This window comes from Mus caroli, chromosome 9, assembly GCF_900094665.2.
Source record: "Mus caroli chromosome 9, CAROLI_EIJ_v1.1, whole genome shotgun sequence".
Lineage (NCBI taxonomy): Eukaryota > Metazoa > Chordata > Mammalia > Rodentia > Muridae > Mus > Mus caroli.
Genome location: NC_034578.1, coordinates 97,386,150 through 97,408,050, shown reverse-complemented (window position 1 = coordinate 97,408,050; position 21,901 = coordinate 97,386,150). Strand labels below are relative to the sequence as shown.

Genomic DNA, 21,901 nt, shown 5'->3' with positions numbered 1-21,901 from the left:
TACATACATACACACGTATATGTATATGTATATGTATATGTATATGTATATGTGTATGTGTATGTGTATGTGTATGTGTATGTGTATATATGTATATGTATATGTATATGAGAGACACATACATTTGTACATACATACACACGTATATGTATATGTANATGTACATGTATATGTATATGTATATGTATATGTATATGTATATGTATATGTATATGTATATAGATAGACACATATATGTGGCAGGTTTTGTTTAGTACTTGACTTTAAATTTTCAGCATTTTAACTACACAAGCTATACTTATTATAGCAACTCAACATAAAATTAACTAAACTCAGTTAACTAATCTCTTTTCCCATGTCCCATCTCCATCCTTCTCTTAGAACCATTTTTAAAAAGTAAGTTGATGTTAAAAATACATTTGATATGTATGTTTCATCATTTCCCTTTTTATTGACATGCATCCTATATGGGCATACACAGCAAGTGATGTTCTGTGATGTGTTTTCCTTCTCGCCCTCACTTACCATACATGAACATCTTTCAGTCAACACGAATCACTCATTTGTTGCTTTCAATATTTCTAGGCCTTCCCTGAGATGGACATGAGGTTTTCCCAGAATTCCTTGACATGGGCATTCAGTATTCATCTACTGCTGTGGCAAGCATACTTATGTGTGGCTGGGGTGTACACATGTGTATGTGTGGGTTGTCTGTTCACTTTTATGTATGTGTCTGGAGATCAGAGATTGAGGCTGAGTATCTTTATTGACTGTTTGTCCCTTACATTTTGAGACAGGGTCTTGGCAAACCTGTAGCTCACCACAACCCCAGCACTTCTGCAGGCATGTGCCACCATAGCATTTTTTTTTCTTATGTCTGTGCTGGTGATCTGAACTGAGACTCTCAAGTTTGAGCCACCTCCTAGGCTCTTTAGCAGCTAAGCCATGCTGTCAACCCCCACGAGCATTCCTTTATGTACAACTTAAAGTGTCAGAACTTTGGCTTCTTTTGGGTGACACAGTGTCAGGTTCTCAACACTTTATGACCTGAATGTGGGCAAGGCAGAGTCCAAACAGATAACAATACATATGGCACACTGACTTTCATTGGCATGCCAGCCACGCACCAGGTACCCAGCAGGTGTGCAAGCTCCAAACATGAGAGAGCCTCAGTCTGACCTCAAGCAATTCACCAAAGCAGCGTATGATTCAATGTCAAAGCCAACGCTACAAATGATAGCTCTCTGAGCATTAGGCTGGGATGAAATCTTCTTAATGGTGCTTAAGGCCAGCCTCTCCTCCAGCCCCATGTTCTGCCATGTTCAGTAGAATTCAGAGCAGTTTTGCATAAAAGTCCTTCTGCATAGCTCTCTTCCGGTGTTCTTCTGTAGCAGAAAGCAACAGGAAGTCCAGGCTGAAGCACCGGAAGCATGCTAGCAGTCTTCCTGATGTGGCCGGTGGTCTATCTGATTGTTCGCAGTCTGCTCTATCATTTTCTTTTAGAAGCTTAAGGTGAAAAAAAAACAAAACACAAAACAAAAGTTTGCCCAGCAGAAGCCCCTGTTTCTCCTGACAGGCCTCTGACATGCATTTCAGTGAAGCCCTTGCGAGGAGACACTTAACTACTACCTCCCATGAAAAAACTAGAAGCAACAAAACCAGGAGACATCATCAAATAACTTTTGAAAGCCCATTAAGCAGGACTCAACAGACTTTTTCTCTTTTAGACAGCTATGAAATGGTGTCATCAAAATTGTTTTTACTCGTAGTGATTTTACTGCAAAAAAAAAAAAAAAATATGGTGAAATCCTGCTGTACACCCATGGAGATGTTCAGCCTGTGCCTGCTTGGTGGAATATGTTACTGTTCAGCTGCCAGGCTTCAAGCTGCAGCAGCCCCTGAATCTGACTCCAGTCTCCTGCAGAGGTCCAGCTCCTGCATGAGGCCCCCAGCCAGTGGCTGAACCCAGCAGGATACTAGGGGCTAGCTATTTTGAGAACAGGAACTCTTTATTCCCCGCAAGGCTGCCTGAGAGTTTATCAGGTCGGCTTGGGATAAGTTTGCTGTGATCTGGGGCTCTCCATCCCGATCCTGCTTCCTCCCCCTTTTATCTTTCAGGGATAAACCTGTTCCTTTCCTAACTTTTCAGGATCTGCTTTCCACCAGAGGACAGACTAGCTACTGATATGTTCACTTTAATGTGGGAGCATCAACCTAAGTACCTCATAGCCTCCATCCCCAAGATACTTGTACACACACACACACACACACACACACACACACACTATTAAGGGCAGGACAAAACCCAAACTTGGATATGTTCTAAAATTACACTTCAACTACTCAAACTATTTCTAAGGACGGACGTGAGGAGTGTGCTTTAGTGTTCCTTCTGTGTTTCCTACGAACTGATTACAGCCTAGACATCACAGTTGCGTAGAACAAATCTAATTTCCATCTCTTCACTCAAATCACAAGCCTACCTTGAGCACCGTTGCTCTTGGTAAGATGCCTCCCCTTGTGGTCCCACGGATTGGGAAGGATGAGCAGCCTAATTGCATGCTTGCCATTTCAGGGGAGTTTGGCGAGGTGTACAAGGGCCGTTTGAAGCTGCCAGGCAAGAGGGAAATCTATGTGGCCATCAAGACCCTGAAGGCTGGGTACTCAGAGAAACAGCGTCGGGATTTTCTGAGCGAGGCGAGCATCATGGGCCAGTTTGACCATCCCAACATCATTCGCCTGGAGGGTGTCGTCACCAAGAGCCGGCCTGTCATGATCATTACGGAGTTCATGGAGAACGGCGCTTTAGACTCTTTCCTCCGGGTAAGAGCCACAGGGTTGTGGGGGGTTAATACTGCTGGATAGAGGGGAAAGGTCTTGGGGAGAAGGGTCCTGTGGGGATAATCTGCCTTCGGGACTGGCTGGTCACATGTGGGCAGGTTTTAACTTTGGCAAGGTTAGCAGAGGTTTGTTCTTAATCGGAAAGAACAACTTTGTACTGGGTAACCAATCAGGATGCCTCATTCCCGAGAGAGGCCAATCCTCGATCATCCCTCTCTCAGCCGTCATTAGTTGCCTATAGCTTTCAGTGTAGGGGTGGAACTCCCTCCCTGCCACCATGAGACATTCCTTCTTCCTTGTTAGCGCATCTCCTGATATTGTTGGGGTTTGTTTTGTGTCTTATTTATGCAGCCATTTCTAAGAGAGGCAGTTTCACTGAAGATTTCCTGGTATTCAGGCTCATGTACTCTTTCTGTCCGTCAGTTCTTCCACTATGTTCTCTGAGCCAAAGATCCAAGAGCTTGAGAAAGAGTAAGGAATGCAGGGAGGGGTGATATACTTATATTGTAATTAAAGCATATTGAAGATTTTAAAATATACTTTTAAAAAGAGAGGAACAAAGCATTGTCTGATGTCTCCTCAGAGCAAGGGTGGTACAGGGAGGGCCTCAGCAAATGCTTAAGGTTGAATAAGATGGTGGAAGCAAAGAATGGTCCCAGATATCTCCATGAATTACTGAGACTGAGGAGATGGTCTGTGGCCATTGCTGTCTTTCACCAGCATAGCCAGCCTCCAGCCCGTTCTCTTCAGTTGGCCGGTCAGAAAGAAAACAGGTTGCCATCTTCTAGAAAATTCCTGAGCCTCCTGCCATCTAAAGAGGCATCTGATAGACTCCCACAGGTACCAAGAAATCTTTCCTGGATCTGTGCAGAACGGTGACTGTCAGTCTACCCTGCAGCAGCCGTGTATGTAACTGGAAGCATTCTAGTTGAGTGTCAGAACTCATGCTCATGAGGCTGTGTTTGCAATGGAGCCACTTTCTTATGGGAAATCACAGATGCATATGGAGAATGGATGGTAGCCCAACCTAGACTGGGAGTCACACCTGACCAAGAGTGTCAGGGAGGGAGACATCTAGTGATTCTGAGAGCAGAGGGAACAGCATCAAAGAATGGCCATCACCTTTGGAATGAGGACTTTCGGCAAGCAGGCGAAGCAAGTCCCTACATACAGTCAACAGCTATGGTTACTGATCAAAGAACCATCCACTAATACTGAAACATTAATTGGTTGACTGCTCTGGCAAAGCATACACTGACTACTGGGCCTATGCAATAGAAGAAATGCAGCTCTAATGCTTTATAACTAATCACCCTGAGACACACTGTCTTGGTAGACACAGGAAAGTGAGGCATACACTGTGCTTTTCCAGGAGCAAGCATTGATGATCAGAGACCTCGTGAAGGCAATGAAGGTATCTAGAAGGCAAGCATCACCTGGGCCAGCCTCAAGACCCTGTCTGGGCTCGTTTCCTCTGTGCTGCTTGATTCTTCCCCAGAGAAAGTCACCACATGGTTGGAAGAATGTAATCAGAGTCTGTCCCCAGGTCACTTATAGGGCAGGGTGATACATCCTCCAGGAGACTATGAAAATCAAAGTCCCATCCTGTGACTCCTCCCAGACAGAGCATTTTCCACCTGGGGCCCAGGACACATAGACTTGGGGTTCGTTCATGATAATGAGGCTGTATGTATGCACAGTGGGAGGAACCTTAGGGGCAAGAGAGGAACACAGAAAAACAGAGGTGAGGGCACAGCCAGAAAGGGTGGCAAGAGCAGGCAGAGCCAAGAGCAGCAGGGAAACGAAGCGTTTCTGACTGCTTGCACCTCGTGAAGGCAGGTAATCTATAAATCTAATTTCAGTCTTACTACTGAACCCTGGAGCATAGCAACATTAATTGATGTATCTGCTGCTTGATAAAATTGAAAAAATAGGTCATCAGTTCAGTTCTACAGGGTCCATCTTCTGGGAAGGAGGATAATTTTAGGACCACCATTCAAGAAAGAAAGGAAAAGAGTTAGTTCTTAAACCGTACAACTGTTCCCTTTCCGACAGTCCTGGACTTAGCAGCTTTGAGAGGGCTCTCTATTCACTCTGGCCTTGGGTCAGGGCCTCAGAGTTCTGCATCTCCTTTCATCCGCTCTCCATTCCTGTCTTTGAAGGACTTAAAATTCCTGTCTTCTGGAAGGATTGGAAATACCCAGGAGGTGGTTCCTTGTTGCTAATTGTTTCAAATGGAAGAGTTTTGCATTGCCCAGTTGATTATTGAATATTTTCTTCTTAGTCCCAAGATCTAATGGCACCCAACTGGTGGCTCTTCTCTAAGCTTCAAAACCATTTCTGAAGCTCAGATCCATGTATGGTCAAAAGCTCCTCGTGGTCACCGTTGGTTCACTCCTCGATGGTCATTTCTGTAAGACTCTTGGAAGTCACTGATTGGTGTCAAATGGGGCAGTTCTCATCAGGGGAGCTCCTCCATGGATCTAAGCTAGAAGGAAGCAGCTAGGGAAAGAATATCAAATTGGAAGTCCTGAGACTGACTTGGCTCCAGCTATGAGTCACCCTGTGGCCTGGAGTTAACTCAATTTTCCAATCTATAAACTAAAGGCATCGAGCTGGATGGGCTTAAAAGTTCTCTTTTAGTTTAAAAAAAATCTATGATTCATTCTCTTCAAACAAATCAAATAAGGGTTTCATTTCCTGAAGTGGATTTGTCAATGAAAGTGGAAATACCTAAATCCTCCCTGTCTGATATGAGAGCCGCCAAGTGGCTCCATGCATTTGCTGGAAAGCAATTTCAGTAGAAAGCACTTGAGAAGGAGAAGAAAGTTTTAAATCACTCCATCCAGGTCTGCTGTACCATGTTTTTTCCCCCCATGGGGGCGCGGCATGAAGCCCAGTTGCTTCTCAAAGTCGCCGAGAGAAACCAGGTGGTTGGTCGCTCTGTTTTGCTTATTTTCTATGCTGGTGTCCTTATCTCTGCAATTACAAAGCCCGTGGACAGCCATCCTATATAATTTAAGGGATAATGTTTGTCTCTCAAAACAATTTTCCAGGGCCCATGGTTTGGCTCAGTGGGTAAAGGAGTTTGTCCCCAGCCTGACTACTTGAGTTCAAGTCCCAGAAACCACATAGTGGAGAGAATCAAGATGTCCTTTGATCTCCATACAGGCGCCATATGAGTGGATTGAGCAAGAAACAGTTGAACGCATCGGGAGGAAGTGTAGCATGTTTATATCTTTAGGTTTTCATCAAGATAGTAAATTCAGAGTCAGGACCCTTCCTATAGAGATATGCTTACCCTGCAGCGAGCTCCTAAGGAAACTTGCCCATTGCAGAGTCAGCATATTCCAGAGGACGAGGCATGGGACAGAAGTTCAAAGACCAGATAACAGCAGCATCATTAGTCACAGGTGGCTTTTCTCCCTGTGAAGCTTATGCAGCCGTCTCTTCCACACACCACCGAAGGCAGCCATTACCAGAGGATCAGAGATGGAATGTCAGCAGAGAAGTAATTTGCCACTCCGGATTTAGACTTGTGTTATAACTCAAACCCACACAGAGTGATTTAAGGCCGATCACGTAAACCCTCTGGACTTTCTTTATCTTCGCTGTGAAAACAATACAATATTGTCTGCCTTTTCTTCTGCCCAGGGACAGTTTGAAGGCTCTGATCATATTCCGGGAAGTATTATTTTTCCATTTGAAAGTCAAGTAATTGAAGACACCGGTATTTGTGAACTGATTCCAATTCCAAGTGTCTGTCATCAAGTCTTCTTCATTCACTAATATCAGTTGGTAGGCAGCTGGGTTCCTCTACCCTGCTGACCCATTCTACATTGAACTCAGAACGCCCATTGGACTGGGCTTTCCAAGAGCAATGGCCAGAGAGTGGCTTTCACACATTCAGAAAAACACCAGGAACCTAGAACTGGACCCCAGATTCCCTCAACAGGAGCATTTGAGGTCCATAGAAGAGATGACTGGGAGGAAGGGACAGTCTGGCTCTTGGGTACCATGATCACTGATGACATCAGGGCAGCACAAAGCCCCAAATGAAGACTTCTAACCTTTGATCACGTTGAACCTCCACAGAGTCCAGGAAGAGAGGACACTGGGCTCTTAATATTTAGCTATGGGAATCACCACTCTGTAGGCTAAATCAGGTGCTCAGGCCAATGAACAGCAGAGACTGGGTCCAATCTGCATCTATTTGGATCCAGACACCACATGTTTAGCCACTTCTGGCCTCTGTTCACCCCAGAAGCTATAGCGATACCTGGTCTAAATATTAAACAAAACCAGGAATACTGCAGCAAACTTTAGCAAAACTTCAGACATCACTCTATATGCGTGCCCACACCTTTTTCATTGTGGGTAAGCACACTGTTCCTCTCCAGAGTGAGTGAGAGCTTTAGTGGGATACCAATTTTTCATTATAATGTCACCTACACATATGAAGAAGAAATAAGAAAAATAGCATTTGAATAAAATCCAGCCTGTGTGAGTTGAAGCTGGGGTGCAGCTTCAGAATCTATAGAAGTTGCATGGGGACATTCTGAAGGGCAAATCTCCCAGCAAAGTGCTCGGGAAAAGGGCTGGGTACTCCTGCGGGACTGGCTGGCTTCGGTAGAAGGTGCTGATGGAAGTTCCCTCCAGAGGAGGATTTGAATCATCCCTGGGACATTCATCCTTCACAGATGGACAAATCCATCAGTCTTTCCACAAACCAACGTGGCACTTATATTTTCTGTCCTTAGAAGAAAATGCCACAGACAAAGCATTCTTGGAGGGTCGGGAGGTGGTTAGGAAGCCAGTCAAGGGCAGCCTGGCCCACAGGGTGTGTCCTACTTTGCTTCTCTGTTGCTGTGCTAACACATTGACCAAAAGCAACTTAGGGAGGAAGGGTTTGTTTCATTTCAAATGTCACAGTCCTTCATAGAGGGAATCCAGGCAAGAACGGAAGCAGGAGTGGAAGCAGGGACCTGGCTTCTTGGCTTGCTCCCCATGGCTTTCTCAGCATTTTTTCTTCTCCTACCCAGGACCACCTGTCCAGTGGGGACACAACCCACAGTGGACTGGGCCCTGACCAAATTAATCATTGATCAAGAAAAGACTCACAATCATGCCCACAGATCAATCTGATGGAGGCAATTAATCAGTTGAGATTCCCTCTTGGGTCTAGGTCTGTATCAAGCTGGCAACACCAGTTCATACTCCTCCATGGAATCACTGGCTACTGATGGATTCTAGAGAAGGGACAGCCCTTGTAGCACATGCAAAATGGCACACCCATCCATGTTGAAAGGAGATAAGAGATGTGGGTGTGTTATGCAATCTCTCCAGTAGATGTTCAATAAAATGTGGGCTCCTCACACTGCTTATGATTTCTGTATTTCTCACATGGACTTCTAAGGCAGAGAATGTGGCTTGCCCATAACTATGTTCAACAGTAACTAGACTAGACCTCAGGTACCCTGCCACCTTTCACTTTTCTTCCAGTTGCAACATTTCCATGTATAGGGTAGGCTCTGATTAATATAGAATAAAACCCTTTGGGGAAGCACTAAGACTCAACTATATGGTAAGGAAATTTCTTGGCAGCATGGCTCAGGGCCCACCTATTTAACCACTGTTTGCAGAGGCAAGATGCTGAGGTTGTATGTAGCAAAAAGAAGGCACATTCTATTTGATGAAAATCTATCTGATAGGAAAGACATCTGTGCTTGGAACTGAGTCCACCAGTGATGGGAGAAAGCAATAATGTAGCCTGGCACAGTGAGGGTCACTAGCAGGGTTCCAGGTACCAGACCCAGAGTGTGAGCTTTAGCCCCCCCCACTGACCCCAGTGAGGTGAACATGGTTACCCAAAGCAAAGCTTGACAGCTCAGAAAATACAAAGATGCCTGAGAGTTTGGGAAATAGCAAGATATGCTGGTCATTCAATTATTTGTGCTTTTTAAGGTGTTGAGCACCCCCTCCTTCTATTCTCTGTTAAAGTTTTCATCACTTAAAATATTATGGGGACCTCTAGAGATGGGGGTTCTTGTGCTCAAAGAGTTAGAGTCAAAGGACAGTCAGAAGGTTGTGCTATACACACAGCCACAAAGTTCAAAGTTGTGATGTACAAGGTAATATGGTAAGACATTTGAAAACAGTGTTCAGAGAATGCTAATTACATTGGAGGGAGGGGGTCCTAAGGACATCATCTTTGAGGAAGGGGATTTAAGTAGAAAGCAAAGGGCACATAAGGATGGGCTTAGAAAAAAAGGAACAGAAGAAATAGTACTTAAGAAATTCTGGGGCAAGTTGGACTTACCTTGGAAAGAACATAGAGTGCTCTAGTCCCTGTGACTCTAGAGCCTAAGGCAAGGCAGTAGCTAGTCCTTAGGGTCTCCTGAGCTGTACTGAGGAGTTGGGAGATTTCCCTTAATGCAACTGGAAGCTATTAAAGAGTTTAAGCCAGGGAGTGACATGGCCTGATTTATGTGTTGAAGAGATGGCCCTGGCTGCCATGGAGAGAATGGATTGTAGGGGTGCAGGTGCAGGAGGCTGTTACAGGTGATGGATGGCGATGACTTGTTTGGAATGGTGGCAGTGGAAAGGGAAAGGAGTGGAAGGCTTTGAGATGTAATTTGGAGATGAAATCGACAGGGCTTGGCAAGGAGAGAGCAGAGCATTCAAGGGAAGAGATGAGGAGGAGGGAGGAGTGGGAAGAAGCAACGGAGAGCTGAATGCTGGGTGCTGACAGAGGGCTGACAAGCCGTCGGCCATGCTGTCTAGGCTCCCGATTAGCCACTGAAGCCCATCTTGATCCTGATCTCCTCTTTGTCTTATCACAGCAAAATGATGGACAGTTCACCGTGATCCAGCTTGTGGGGATGCTGAGGGGTATCGCTGCTGGCATGAAGTACCTATCTGAGATGAATTATGTGCATCGGGACCTGGCTGCTAGAAACATTCTGGTCAACAGCAACCTGGTGTGCAAAGTTTCTGACTTTGGCCTCTCTCGCTACCTCCAGGATGACACCTCAGACCCCACCTACACCAGCTCCTTGGTGAGTCCTTAGTCTATTCAGGGAAATCATGGCATGAATCAGTGATGGCTGATCTTTGGACCCGTAGCTGAGCTTTTTCTCTACTTAGGGTGCCAGATACTGGGCACCCCATCCTTTCAGTAGGAATAACAGCAGTCAGTGTCCAGGTAAAGATTTGACCCCAGCTCATCAGAAGGAGCTGCTGTCTACTTGGAAGCCACTGTGCTCCGTAGCCAGTGGCAAGAGCGGTTTGGAACAGATGAATATGGAGAATCCAAATGGAAAGAGTAGCAGCAGCAATGTCTTTCATAAGGAAGGAGGCTTCTGGTTGCCAGTTGAACTGAGCATTGCGTCATCAGAATCCAGTTCAGTTTCCTATCTTGCTTCCAGGGGCCTTTAAGTACCAGTTCCATTCTGAGTCCTGATCTTCTCTCAGCCTCCCCCTCCACATCCTGAGCAGTTCTAATCTCTATCCCACTGCTTCCTTCACACAATCCCTCTTGGAACCATAATACACTCAAAATAGACTTCCGGCTTTCCTCTCCAGTGTAGCTGCCCCATCTCACCATCTCCATAGCTGGCACCATTTAACTAGAGGCTAAAATAGAAGAGTCACCATTGATTTCTCCCTGTGCCTCAACATGCCATCCTGATGGTGACTCCTAAGAAACCTATCCCCACTCTTCCTCCACTGTCCCTGACCTTATAAGGCTGCATTCTCTTTGGCCTAGACTGCTATCGTGGTTGTCTAGCTAGCATCTTTGTTTTCCACTTACATTCATGACTCAACAATATCTTTTACTGCCTCCCTATCTACTTTAAGCTTCAAAAAAATGAAATGGACAGATTCACATAATACAGAGAAGCAATAACACAAAATATTTAGTGAATGGCGACTCCCCCATGGTAGGAGTCTGTAAACTTTTCTGTTAAAGAGTCATCTGACTAGTATTTTAGGCTTTGTTGGCCAAGAGGCAAAATGGAGAATTATGTAAAGAATGATGTAACCAGTTGCAGTGTGACCCTTTGAAAAGCGATAGACATTGTTGTGAGCTCTGGGGCTACAAACAGAGACCAGCTGGATTTGCCACTCGGGCCAGAGTGTCCAGCCACTGCCTGGAAGCATCCTTGTTAAATTAGATGTGGTTCCTTTCACGTTTCTCTTTGACCACACTATGCTCATTTCTCTGAGTTCCTGTGCTCCCCATGGAACTTTATTTTTTTATTTCCAGATTGGCTTTCCAATGCTTATTGAATATTTATACTCTCCTGGGAGTGTGTCTGACACGTAGCATCCTCAGCAGCAATGGAGGTCAACAGTCTTTGAAATTATGCTAATTCAATAGTAAAATGTGGGCACCTTGTGTTATCTCAATTTGCATTTTTATATAATTGCCAGATCTTATCTTTCTCTCTTCCACTGTATCTTTTCCCGATTTTCCCCCCATTGCATAGCTGGTCCGTATTTGTGTTGGGAATGTTAGCCCCTTATTGTATATGATACAGTTAGGTGCCCACCTGTTGTAGATACAACTGATGCAATGTCACTTGGCTTGTGACGTCATTGAGATTTAGTCAAAAATGTCTATTGTTTCTTCTACATCTTCCTGGGATTCTGATTTGCTTTTAAAGTTCTCCTCACGCAAAATTCTGAAATGTTTCTCAGAGTCTTAAGTACCATTGCATTATGTTGGTGTTTGTCCTATATGTAAAGACTTAACACATCTGAAATTACTTTCCCACAAGTTTATTTCAGAAAAACTTCAGACATAACTTAGAACCTTACAGACTTTGGCCTAGAATGTCCATATATACCCCTGGTAGATCCCAGAAGGAGTGTCTTGCGTTGTGCGCCACCATTGAACTCTGACCCGGTTCTCTTTCTGGGCATCACTTTTGTTGACATGTACTTTTGTTTCTGCACACAGTGGTGTGCACATATGAAGTGCAAATTTGGAATTTCAACAGATGTATATAGCTGTAACACTCGAACTTCCTGCAAGATAAAGAATCCAGTCTTTACCCCAGGAGGCTTCTCCATGTGCCTCCTGCCTCTAGTCAATCTTCGTAGGCCAAACACACTCACATACAATCACTGCTCTGAGTTTGTTTGAGTGTTCATATGTTTATGTATGCATGCATGTATTTATCAGGATTTTATAATCAATCTAGGTCTTGGTAAAAACGGTTGGTTTTCCTTACATCATGTCTGGGAAAGTCACCCTTCTTGCTATGTGCAGTAGGACTTTATTCCTAATGAGCCTGCTGTTTATTTTTCTGTTATCTTGACAGATGCCAGGAATATTCTGGAACATATTTTTAAATATTGATTGGAAAGTTACTTCTTGCTTAGTTTTGTCAAGGTAAACATGCTGACTTGTTCAGTATATACTTTATTTCCAAAATATTATGCCATCCTTGACATTGAGGTCTTCCTATAACTGAGTCTGTTGATCTGTTTATTCAGCATCACTTCCTATTGATATAGCCATAATGACTTGAGCATATATCATATAACAGCATTTTAATGAAAGTCTTCCTATTCAGGAGGAATAAGCTATCTTCCATTCTTCTCTTCAAAACATTTTCTTAAATAGTCTTAGATTATTTTTTTCTTTTAAGTGAAATGTAAAATCCCCTTTTGTCAAGGTCAACACACACACAAACACACACACACATACACACACGCATGCATTTGTATTCACAGCTGGTCTTTGAGTGCACTAGTCTGCCTTTGAAAGGACTAACACTTTAAGTGGTCCAGGGTCACTTAAGTAGAGATGGAGTCAAATATAAACAGTGCATCTACCTTATAGTATACCTTACAGTAAAAGCTTCTTAGGGGGAACTTCCTGTATCATTTTTCTGTACATATTGCTTAGATTGTCTGCCATGGTTTTATATGCTTCTTCTATATGGTAAGCCTGTTGACTCTGGACCTCAGAGTCTTCAGGGGCATCAGTTGTAGAGTCATGTGACTCATCAATTTCTCATGTCATTTCTTCTGTTTGCCTTTTCCTAGAAATAGAAACAATGAACATATTTACTGGTCAAATAGATTATGCTTTGGAAATACAAAGAAATTATTCAAATGATAAACATTTACTGAACATCTTCTATGTGTCAATACCCTAGCACATAAGCATATAATCAGGATCAAAATAGATATTACTGCTTCACAATGCAATGTACAGAATCTACTGATGGCATGGCCATTCATCAGACATATACTCAGTGATGGCACAGCTACCTGCTGCTAGAGCAGAGAGAGACCAGTGAGCAACACAGTGTGCTCTGATAGCATCTTGGGGGATTAATCCAGAGGAGGAGATGATGGTGTTCAACAGATGTGAAGAATAAGTCAGCTTTAGTCAACATAGGCTGCTGAGATGAAATGCCCCCAGCCACTGAAAAAGTTAGAGTGTCTGAAGTCAAGATAATATTGTGCTCAGGCTCTTGGTAGCAACCGCCTTTTAATTATGTCCTTATGGATATCTTGGTGTTACACTAGAGAAATAGAGAGTGCTCTCATATGTCTGCTCAGGTACTATGGGTATTAATCCACTCTGGGGTCTGCATCCTCGTGGTCTAATTCTAAACATAGGTATTTTCAAAGAGCTTGCCTTCAATATCTTTCCACTGGGGATTAGGACTTCAACATAGTACTTTGGAGACACACAGAGTTTAGCATTCTTCTCCCCCAGAGGACCATGTCACATTAGGCCACACAAGCAGAGGAGTAGTGGCAAGAGGGACAGGCAAGTATGTTAGATAAGAAACCAGCAATCCTGGTCATGGAAAAGAAGAAAATATTGGGATGATAGAAAACCATTCAAGGGGTAGAAAGATATGTGTGTGTGTGTGTGTGTGTGTGTGTGTGTGTATCATGGTCCAAAGACATAAGATTTACCTCTGAGAAAAATAATCTGGCTCCCCTCCTCCACTTGCCTTTTCCTGTGAATTTCTTCCATTCTTCTATTTTCATATATTCAAAAACAAATTCCAAACTTCCTTTGCTTTCTTTTTATGTTCTTTCACCAAAACAGCCCTTGACAGGTCCAGCAAAGGTAGATATCCTAAGCTAGTGGAGACCTACACCCACATGCGAGGGCTTTACCACTCTGGTGGGTGACTCACGAGGACCCTGGTTAGAGTAAGAGCTATTAGAAGAGTGAAGCACACATGGGAAGCATGGAAGGTGGCATGAGTTGTTGAGGCATTGAGCTGGGGCGGCCATATTTGTGTTAACTGGGAGACAGACAAGTAAATAAGGTCTAGGATGACTGGAAGCAGCGGCCTGCCTGCAGCAAGGGTCTTGATTATTTTTATCTACCCCAATTCAAGTAACCAGGGCTCATTAGAGACATGGCCTCTTCCGGAGCCTCAGCAGGAAAAATGAAGCGAGTCAGCACACCTTTCTCTGTATGTGTCGAAAAGTGAGAAAGCACTCAAATAATGATGAGGGTATGCCAAAAAAATTCAAAATACTCAGCTTGAAGCACCTTCTAATGTCTAAATCTCAGGTGATTTGAACCCTAAAATATACCATACAAAAATGACAGCAACAGATCATAACTTGTCTAATAAGATAAATAGGATAAGGCTATTGAGTTCACACTAATAGAACAAGAGAACGGTTCCTTATACTGAGGAAAGTCATTATTGGAATATTATTAAAGAGCTGCTAATTGGCAGCTATCAATTAATGTTTATTTATGATGGAAAACATCAGCAGATGAGAGGAGCAGATTTTTTACCTAGCTTTAAATAGTCTCTTTCTAAATACTAGTTTAGGGGCTGAGGAGATGGCTCTGTTGCTAAAGGACTTGCTGTACACACAGGAAGACCTGGGTCTGCTCACCAGCACTCATGTAAAAGCTGTGTGTGTCTGCAAACACTCAAACCCCAGTGCTGGGGAAGAATGACCAAACAGAACATTCTGGAGAGCCAGGCTGCAGAATCCGAGCTCCCCGTGAGAACAAAGAGCATAAGGCAGAGAGGATGATAGAGGAAGATGTTTGCAGTTAGCCTCTGACCTCACATGCTGTGCATCTGTGTGCCTATACGTGCAGACACACAGAAACCCAACAAAGTAACTTTGTAGAGAAGGCTGGGAATCATGTAACTGATGTTTGATAACAAGATTGTATATCATGATTTACATCGTGAGGAGACATTAGACTAAAATTAGGGTACATGGTGACTGATCTGTGATCTGAGATTCATACACACACACAGAGAGAGAGAGAGAGAGAGAGAGAGAGAGAGAGAGAGAGAGAGAGAGATTGTTCTCTGGTGTCCAAGCACGTCTCATGTTTGGTTTCCTAACCCTCACTAAGATGTACCTAGGAATGCTTCCTCTCCCTAAAGTTTATCCCAATTAAGGTTTTCTAAGTTTCCTGAATCTGTACATCCCTGTTTTTCACATACTCAGGATGCTTTCCACCATATTTCTGAAAAAAATTTCTACTTCCCTTTTCTCCTGCTAGAACAAGACTTTTAAAAATCTGTATACTTTAGTGCCATGGAGCCTAATTAATTTGTTTCTGTGCTTTGTGATTATTGGTTAAGGTGTTTCATCTTTTCATTCACTAAAGGAATTTTCCTTTACATCATTGAACCTGGCTACAATGGTTTCTTTGAAGTCTTTCTTTTCATTATTCTTTCCCGTGAAAATGAGCCACATTTCCCTGGCTCTCTGTACATATAGAAATTTGGGATGATAGACATTGTGAATTTTATGCTGTCGAGACTAGTTTCTGTTACACGATCTAGAGCATCAATAGATGTAATTGAGTGAGGAGATAACTTGATTATAGTTGAACTGCAGATTGTATCTGCTTCTCAGCTCTCAGTTCCTGAGAGTTTTAGCCTGTCTTATACAGGCAGCACTTAGGGGCAGCTAGAGGGTCAGGCCCCTTCCTCCCTAGCAGTTCTGATGGCTACAACCCTGCTTGCCCTCTCTTGGGTACCAGAAAATTGGTGAGGTTTTTCCCACTAGAATTTTAGCATTAAGCAGACTGTGGAGACTGATGCTGTCCATAGGCAAAACTACAAAAACATATAGCGTTATGCTGTTCGGTTTCCAGAAAGTTCAGGGACTCTTCCCTTCCCTCTTAACTCCATCTCCTCCCATTCTCCTTCCCACCCTCCCTTCTTTCTTCCTTTCTTCTTCTCCCCTCTTCCTCATTCATGTCTGTCTTCAGTTATACTTGTTGTTATTCCTTGGAGGGTTTATTTATTAGAAGCATATCCACCCCCATATCAAAAGAGGAGCTTGCAGCTTCCTGCCCATAATTTCAGTTCTGGAGACAGCACTCTCTCCACACTAACCCCCCCCACACACACACACACTGCCCCTCCAAGCCCCCTTTAGCATCATCATCTTCTAATTCACCTGGTGTTTCTTTGTAAGTGAAGACCTCATTAATAGCTATTAGAGTTCTCTAGTCTTTCCTCCCAGGCCCTCATCCTTCATCTGGCTCTCTGACGTTCTTTTCCACCCTACTCCTTTTCTCTGGGTGTTTGTTCTCCACTTTAAATTGCTATTTCTAGCCCCAGGAGCATTTTCTTCCCAACAGGCTCCCACAATAATGAACAGATAAAATTTGTTCCTTTGTGCTTCCTTATGATTGCAATAAATTCACTAACCTAGGAGAGAGTTCTGAGAAGCTACTGATATTCCTGCCTGTCTTGACGAAAAGAAAAACAAGACAGACTGGGCTCTGAACACCTGATCAGTCTGCACATGCTAGTTCTTGGTGGGTGTATGTCTGCATTCTGTGATGTGTGTCCTGTGCACTGTTAAAGACCCGTTCTCAGTGTCTGACCTCACAGATTATAGGCTCATGATACTTCTGTCTAATGTTATGGCATTACAAAACAGCCCACACATCCCAGGAAAGGTGTCACACCTGTGACATATGTTTTGTGTTTCAAGTCTCATATGCTCCCCCAAATCTGAATTCTGCCCTTTTGCAGCTGACGTTGGTGTGCAGAATTCCAACAGGATCCCAGAGACTTCTCGGTAGGGGCTTTATGCCAAGGGAACCAAAAGTTTTGTCCTATTCAGCATCATTTCTTCTCTTTGGATGTGCAAAATAGGCCCTACCTGTCCCAGAATGTCCAGTCTTCCTCCTTAGTATTCAGGTGGGTTTCTTCTGCTAAAGTAGTGTCAGTGTTCCTGTCCTAGAGCACCCCTCCTGGGCTGCCTCTCTAAGAAGTCTCAGTCATTCGTCTGTCTGCCTTCTGCAGGTCCCACTCCCCCAGGGCTTTCCTGTTTCATCGTGAAGTGCACAAAGTCTTCCAAGTGCTTCGGAGCTCTCTCTGCCCTGCGCCTTTGCTCTCCTTCCTCTGGTCTCCAGCAGCTGCTCCTCCCACATTCTTTGTTTCTGTCACATCTAAAGCTTGCCTCCTTCCAAGCCTGGGCCTTCCTTCTCCTGCACCTTGACTTCTCTTCTTATGTCAGCTGGTATCTGCCCTGTCTCTGTCTCCATCTGTGAACGTCAAGAGGAGCTGTTCCCAGAGCATCTGTTCCTCTGGGCAGGAGGCAGAAGCTGTCTTCTGCATGATCTTCCCACTGCTCTTATCCCTCCATGATCCCTGTCCTTCTTTTGGTGCTTTTTCGGGTACCCCCTTGCCCTGTGGCTGCCCCCTTTTTCCTGTACTGACTGACTGACTGACTGACTGCCTGGGCAGCTCACATGTTACACCTTCTAGAATAGTTCCATCTGCATCACACTCATGCCCTGCACTAGATGGGCCTGAAGCACAGGAGTCCATCTTCCCTATGGAACCAGGGACACTTGCTGTCATAGCACAACCCAAACATGCTCTGCAGATGTTCTTGCTCCTCTGTGATGAGCTGGTCATCCAGTTACAGTGTGGCCAGCGGCAGGCAGGCAGGCAAGCAGGCAGCAGCAGGCAGCAGCAGGCAGCAGCAGCAGCAGCAGCAGCAGCAGCAGCAGCAGCAGCAGCAGCAGCAGCAGTAGCAGCTCACTATTGCCCCTGAATTATCTATTATTCCTGTGAATTATTGTCTTAGCTGCAGTCTTCATCTTTGCAGTTGTGTTAGTGGCTCTGTCAACATAACTGAGACCTGGGATGGCAAGATGGATCAGTGGGTAATTATCTAAGACCTGAGTTGAATCCCTGGAGCCTACATGGCAGAAAAAAAAAAAACAAAAAAAAAAACCCAGCTTTCACAAGTTGTGCTCTAATTTCTATTGTACACATACACATGCACACACACATATGCACATACACATACACACACACACGATAAACAAATAAAAGTTAAAGCTAAAAACCTAATTTTTCTTTCATTACTTCTAAGAAGTGAGCTTGCCTACTCTAGTAGTTGTCCTTAGGAGTTTTTTCCCCTCATAATATATTTAATACTTAAAAGACACAGAAAAAAAACCCAGAAAATCATCTCAAAGATAATCATTTCTGCGAGCTTTTCAGGAGAGATCTCCATCTGCCTGCACGTTATTGTAGCTCTGAAAGAAGTTGTTTCTGGTCCAGAATAGGGGCATATACCTTTAATCCCAACACCGGGGGCACAGCAGAGACCGAGGCGGGCAGAGCACAGGTTCAAGGCCACCCTGAGTTACAAAGGAAGATTACAGAACCTGGGCCATGGCCTGCATCCTTTAGGAAGAGCAGTGTCTGTGGCTTTGTGTCCAGTGGCACAGCCGTGTCTCCTGCCTGTTTCTGGTGGTTTTACATCTAAGTCACACTTCCCCTCCCGTTCCGACCGGTGGCTTCCCTCGTGAGGCCTCGTTCTGAGTGGTTTCCAGCTCTCCTTTCAATCACTCAGCTTGGGAATACGCTCCGGCTCCCGAGTAGGTAGGAAAATGGAGAGGAAGGACGACAGCCAAAGAAAAGATGGGGGGGGGACCCTTTAATTGTAGGCAGTATCAACCTGAGCCCTGGTCCCCTGGAAGTTCTTCTCTGGCATTAATTAATCGGAGGGGAAGAATAATTCAAATGTCATTCTGCTCTGTGCTCTGTCACTCAAATCATTCTTCCCTGGGCAGTTCTTGCCTCTTCCTTCTTCAGATCTCTCCCTGGGTCACTCTGTCAGCAGATGCTCAGATAGGGACAGCAGGACCTGACTGGAGTGCCCTTTTGAGAAATACTCAGCATAATTATTCTTAGCAGGCCCTGTATATTATTAGCCGGGGCAGGATCAGTATGGAATTTCAGAACCCAAGCCAGCCAGTACCCAGGGGCTAGTCAGGTTTCTCATGCAGACTCCCCTCTCTGCTCTGGGCCAGTGGGTATGGAGTATGCAAAACCTGGTGTGCAGACCTAGGGCCTCACATGCATGTGAGCATATGGGAGTGCAGCCTCTCTTAGGTGCTCTCCAGTTAACACGCATGCATCATGTAGCATATTCAAGCCTACCAGGTAACACAGCTCTGACACAGGCCCACAAGTACCATTCCAAATCAGAGGAGGGGCTGGGAGATGGTTCAGGCACAGCGTGCTTGCCTCACAAACGTGAGGACCCACGTTCGATCCCCAGAATTCATATAAAAAGGCTATACATGCTGACACACATCTGTCATTCCATTTCTATGGATGGAGAGATGGAAAGATCTCCAGGACTCAATTTCCAGCCATTCTTGTCTAAATAATGTCAAAATGTATGGATGGTGTTCTTGAGAATGGCACTCAAAGTTGTTCCCTGGCCTACACACAGGCAGGCACATGCATCAGTACATGTGAGCCAGCATAAAATGCACATACACACACACTTACACATATTCACCTGCATACAAAATAGACATAAAATAATTATATAATTCATAATGTAATTATAATGGTTTGATATGATTATGGAGACTATCAAGCAGGTATCACTGAATCCTTAAAGAGAAATTCCCCGGGCTGAAACCCAAAGGCAAGGAGAAACTAACTAGGGTACCATCCTGAAGTGGACATTCGTCTTGTTCAGCAGAGTATGTGGGAGTGGGGATGCAGGGAGCCTCTGTGCGAGTACCAATAGGAAGAAACAGCTGTCCCAAGAAAGCGCCAAAGGGAACACTGGGAGAAATAGATGCAGAGATGAATCAGTGTGGATCTGGGAACACTGTATGAACAGCCCAAAGTGGGCCATAGAGATTTAGCCCCAGCCATTGGATTCTGGAGTCATGCTAAGCTATGTAAAGCTAGATATAGAGCCCAAAACACCAGTCTGAAAGGACTGGTCTGGGAGAAATAAATGGAGAATGAGGTGTCATTCCCATAGGAGGGGCCTGATTTCATCTTCTCAGAGGAGGTCCCACAGAAAATCAGTCAATAAGTCAATGAACCAACCAATCAAGAATCACTTATTCCTCAAAAGAAATGAGGACCTTTACTAGAGAAGACATTTAAATACTATATTTAGCATGTGATTGACAATAGTATGAACCTATCATTTTTTTTCCCAATTGGATGCTTAACATGAGTTTGGAGCCCTGAGCATAGAAAAGAGAGATCGCATTTAGCTGAAAAAAGAATCATAGAGTGGATCCTAGAGGAGAAAAGAGCAGATGAAAGACATTTTTCGTATGTTTCAGCAGATGGATGGGAGTATGGATGAGCGGGTAATGGTTCAGGGACTGGAGGCTTTGTAGAAAGGGAAGATGGTCAGGTCAGAAAAAGATAGAAAGCACCTATGGGTGTTCACTGGGTGGTGAGTGGCTAGGTCAGCTGAAGTTGAGTCTGAGTGAAGCTGAATTAGCCTCTCAGCTTGGGAAAACTGTGTCACTTCTATAAGAAATAGGAAAGTCCTTACCCCGACACACACACACACACACACACACACACATGCCTAGACTTCATCCTTAATTATATATTGGATCTTTATGGATGCAATCAAGTGATGGAGAACTCAAATTGAGATCTGACAGCAAAGGAAATACTTAGAGACATATGGGGAGAGAGGATGGCTGTGTGACAAAGAAGCAGAAAGTGGAATGACATGTCTATAAACCAAGAAGTGTCAAGCATTGCCGGTAAACACTGGAAACTAGAAGAGGCACCATTTCAGAAGGAGCAAGACCCAACTGACGCTTTCATTTCAGACTTCCAGCCTTCAGACAATAAATTCTCCGGTTTGGGGCCACCCAGTTTGGAGAACTGTGTTAGAGTAGCTGGGTTAAATCAATAAAGGCCTAAGGGAGGAACAATGTCCCCAGACAGGTGTGCAGCAAGTGAATGGTCAGACTGTAAAGGATGGGGGATGGAGTGTTCTATGTGGGGGTTCATGGAATCCCACCTGGAATTTAGCCAGGAGAAGTGGGTCTGAGTTGTCTTACTTTCCCTTCTGTTGTTGTGATAAAACACTCTGGAAAAAACAACTTAGTAGAAAAATAAAAAAGTTTCTTTCAGCTTATGATTGCTGGTTACAGTCCACTGTTACAGGGAAGTCGAGGCAGGAACTTCAAAGAGCTTACACCCACATCCAAGAGCATATATTCATGATCAGTTGCTTGAGTTCTCAGCTCAATTTCTCCACTCTTAGATAAAAGTCCAGCTCATTCCTTGCCTAGGGAATGGTGTTGCCCTCAATGGGCTGGGTCTTACCATATCAATAAATTTAATTAAGACAACAACCTACAGACATGACTACAGACCAAAATGATGTAGACAATTTCTCATTGAGATTTTCTTCTCAAGGGATTCTGGATTGTGTCAAGCTGATAATTTAAGCTAAGCATCACAATGGCAGGCACTGAGCATTTTTTATAGCTTCAGATTTTTTTCTTTTTTAAAATTAGGTATTTTCTTCATTTACATTTCAAATGCTATCCCAAAAGTCCCCCATACCCTCTCCCCCCACTTTCCTACCCACCCACTTCTTGACCCTGGTGTTCCCCTGTACTGAGGCATATAAAGTTTGCAAGACCAAGGGGCCTCTCCTCCCAATGATGGCTGACTAGGCCATCTTCTGCTACATATGCAGTTATAGACACGAGCTCCGGGGGTACTGGTTAGTTCATATTGTTGTTCCACCTATAGGGTTGCAG

The 21,901-nt window shown here is 44.2% G+C and overlaps 1 protein-coding gene across 1 annotated transcript in view; it reads left to right on the top strand.

Annotated features, from left to right (window-relative positions):
- Ephb1 (EPH receptor B1) overlaps positions 1–21,901 on the top strand; it is a 431,927-nt gene that overhangs the window by 380,109 nt on the left and 29,917 nt on the right. Inside the window, exons 11-12 of the mRNA XM_021171331.2 lie at positions 2,576–2,823; positions 9,684–9,899. Of these exons, the coding sequence (XP_021026990.1) occupies positions 2,576–2,823; positions 9,684–9,899 (464 nt within the window). The remainder of the gene's footprint in view (positions 1–2,575; positions 2,824–9,683; positions 9,900–21,901) is intronic.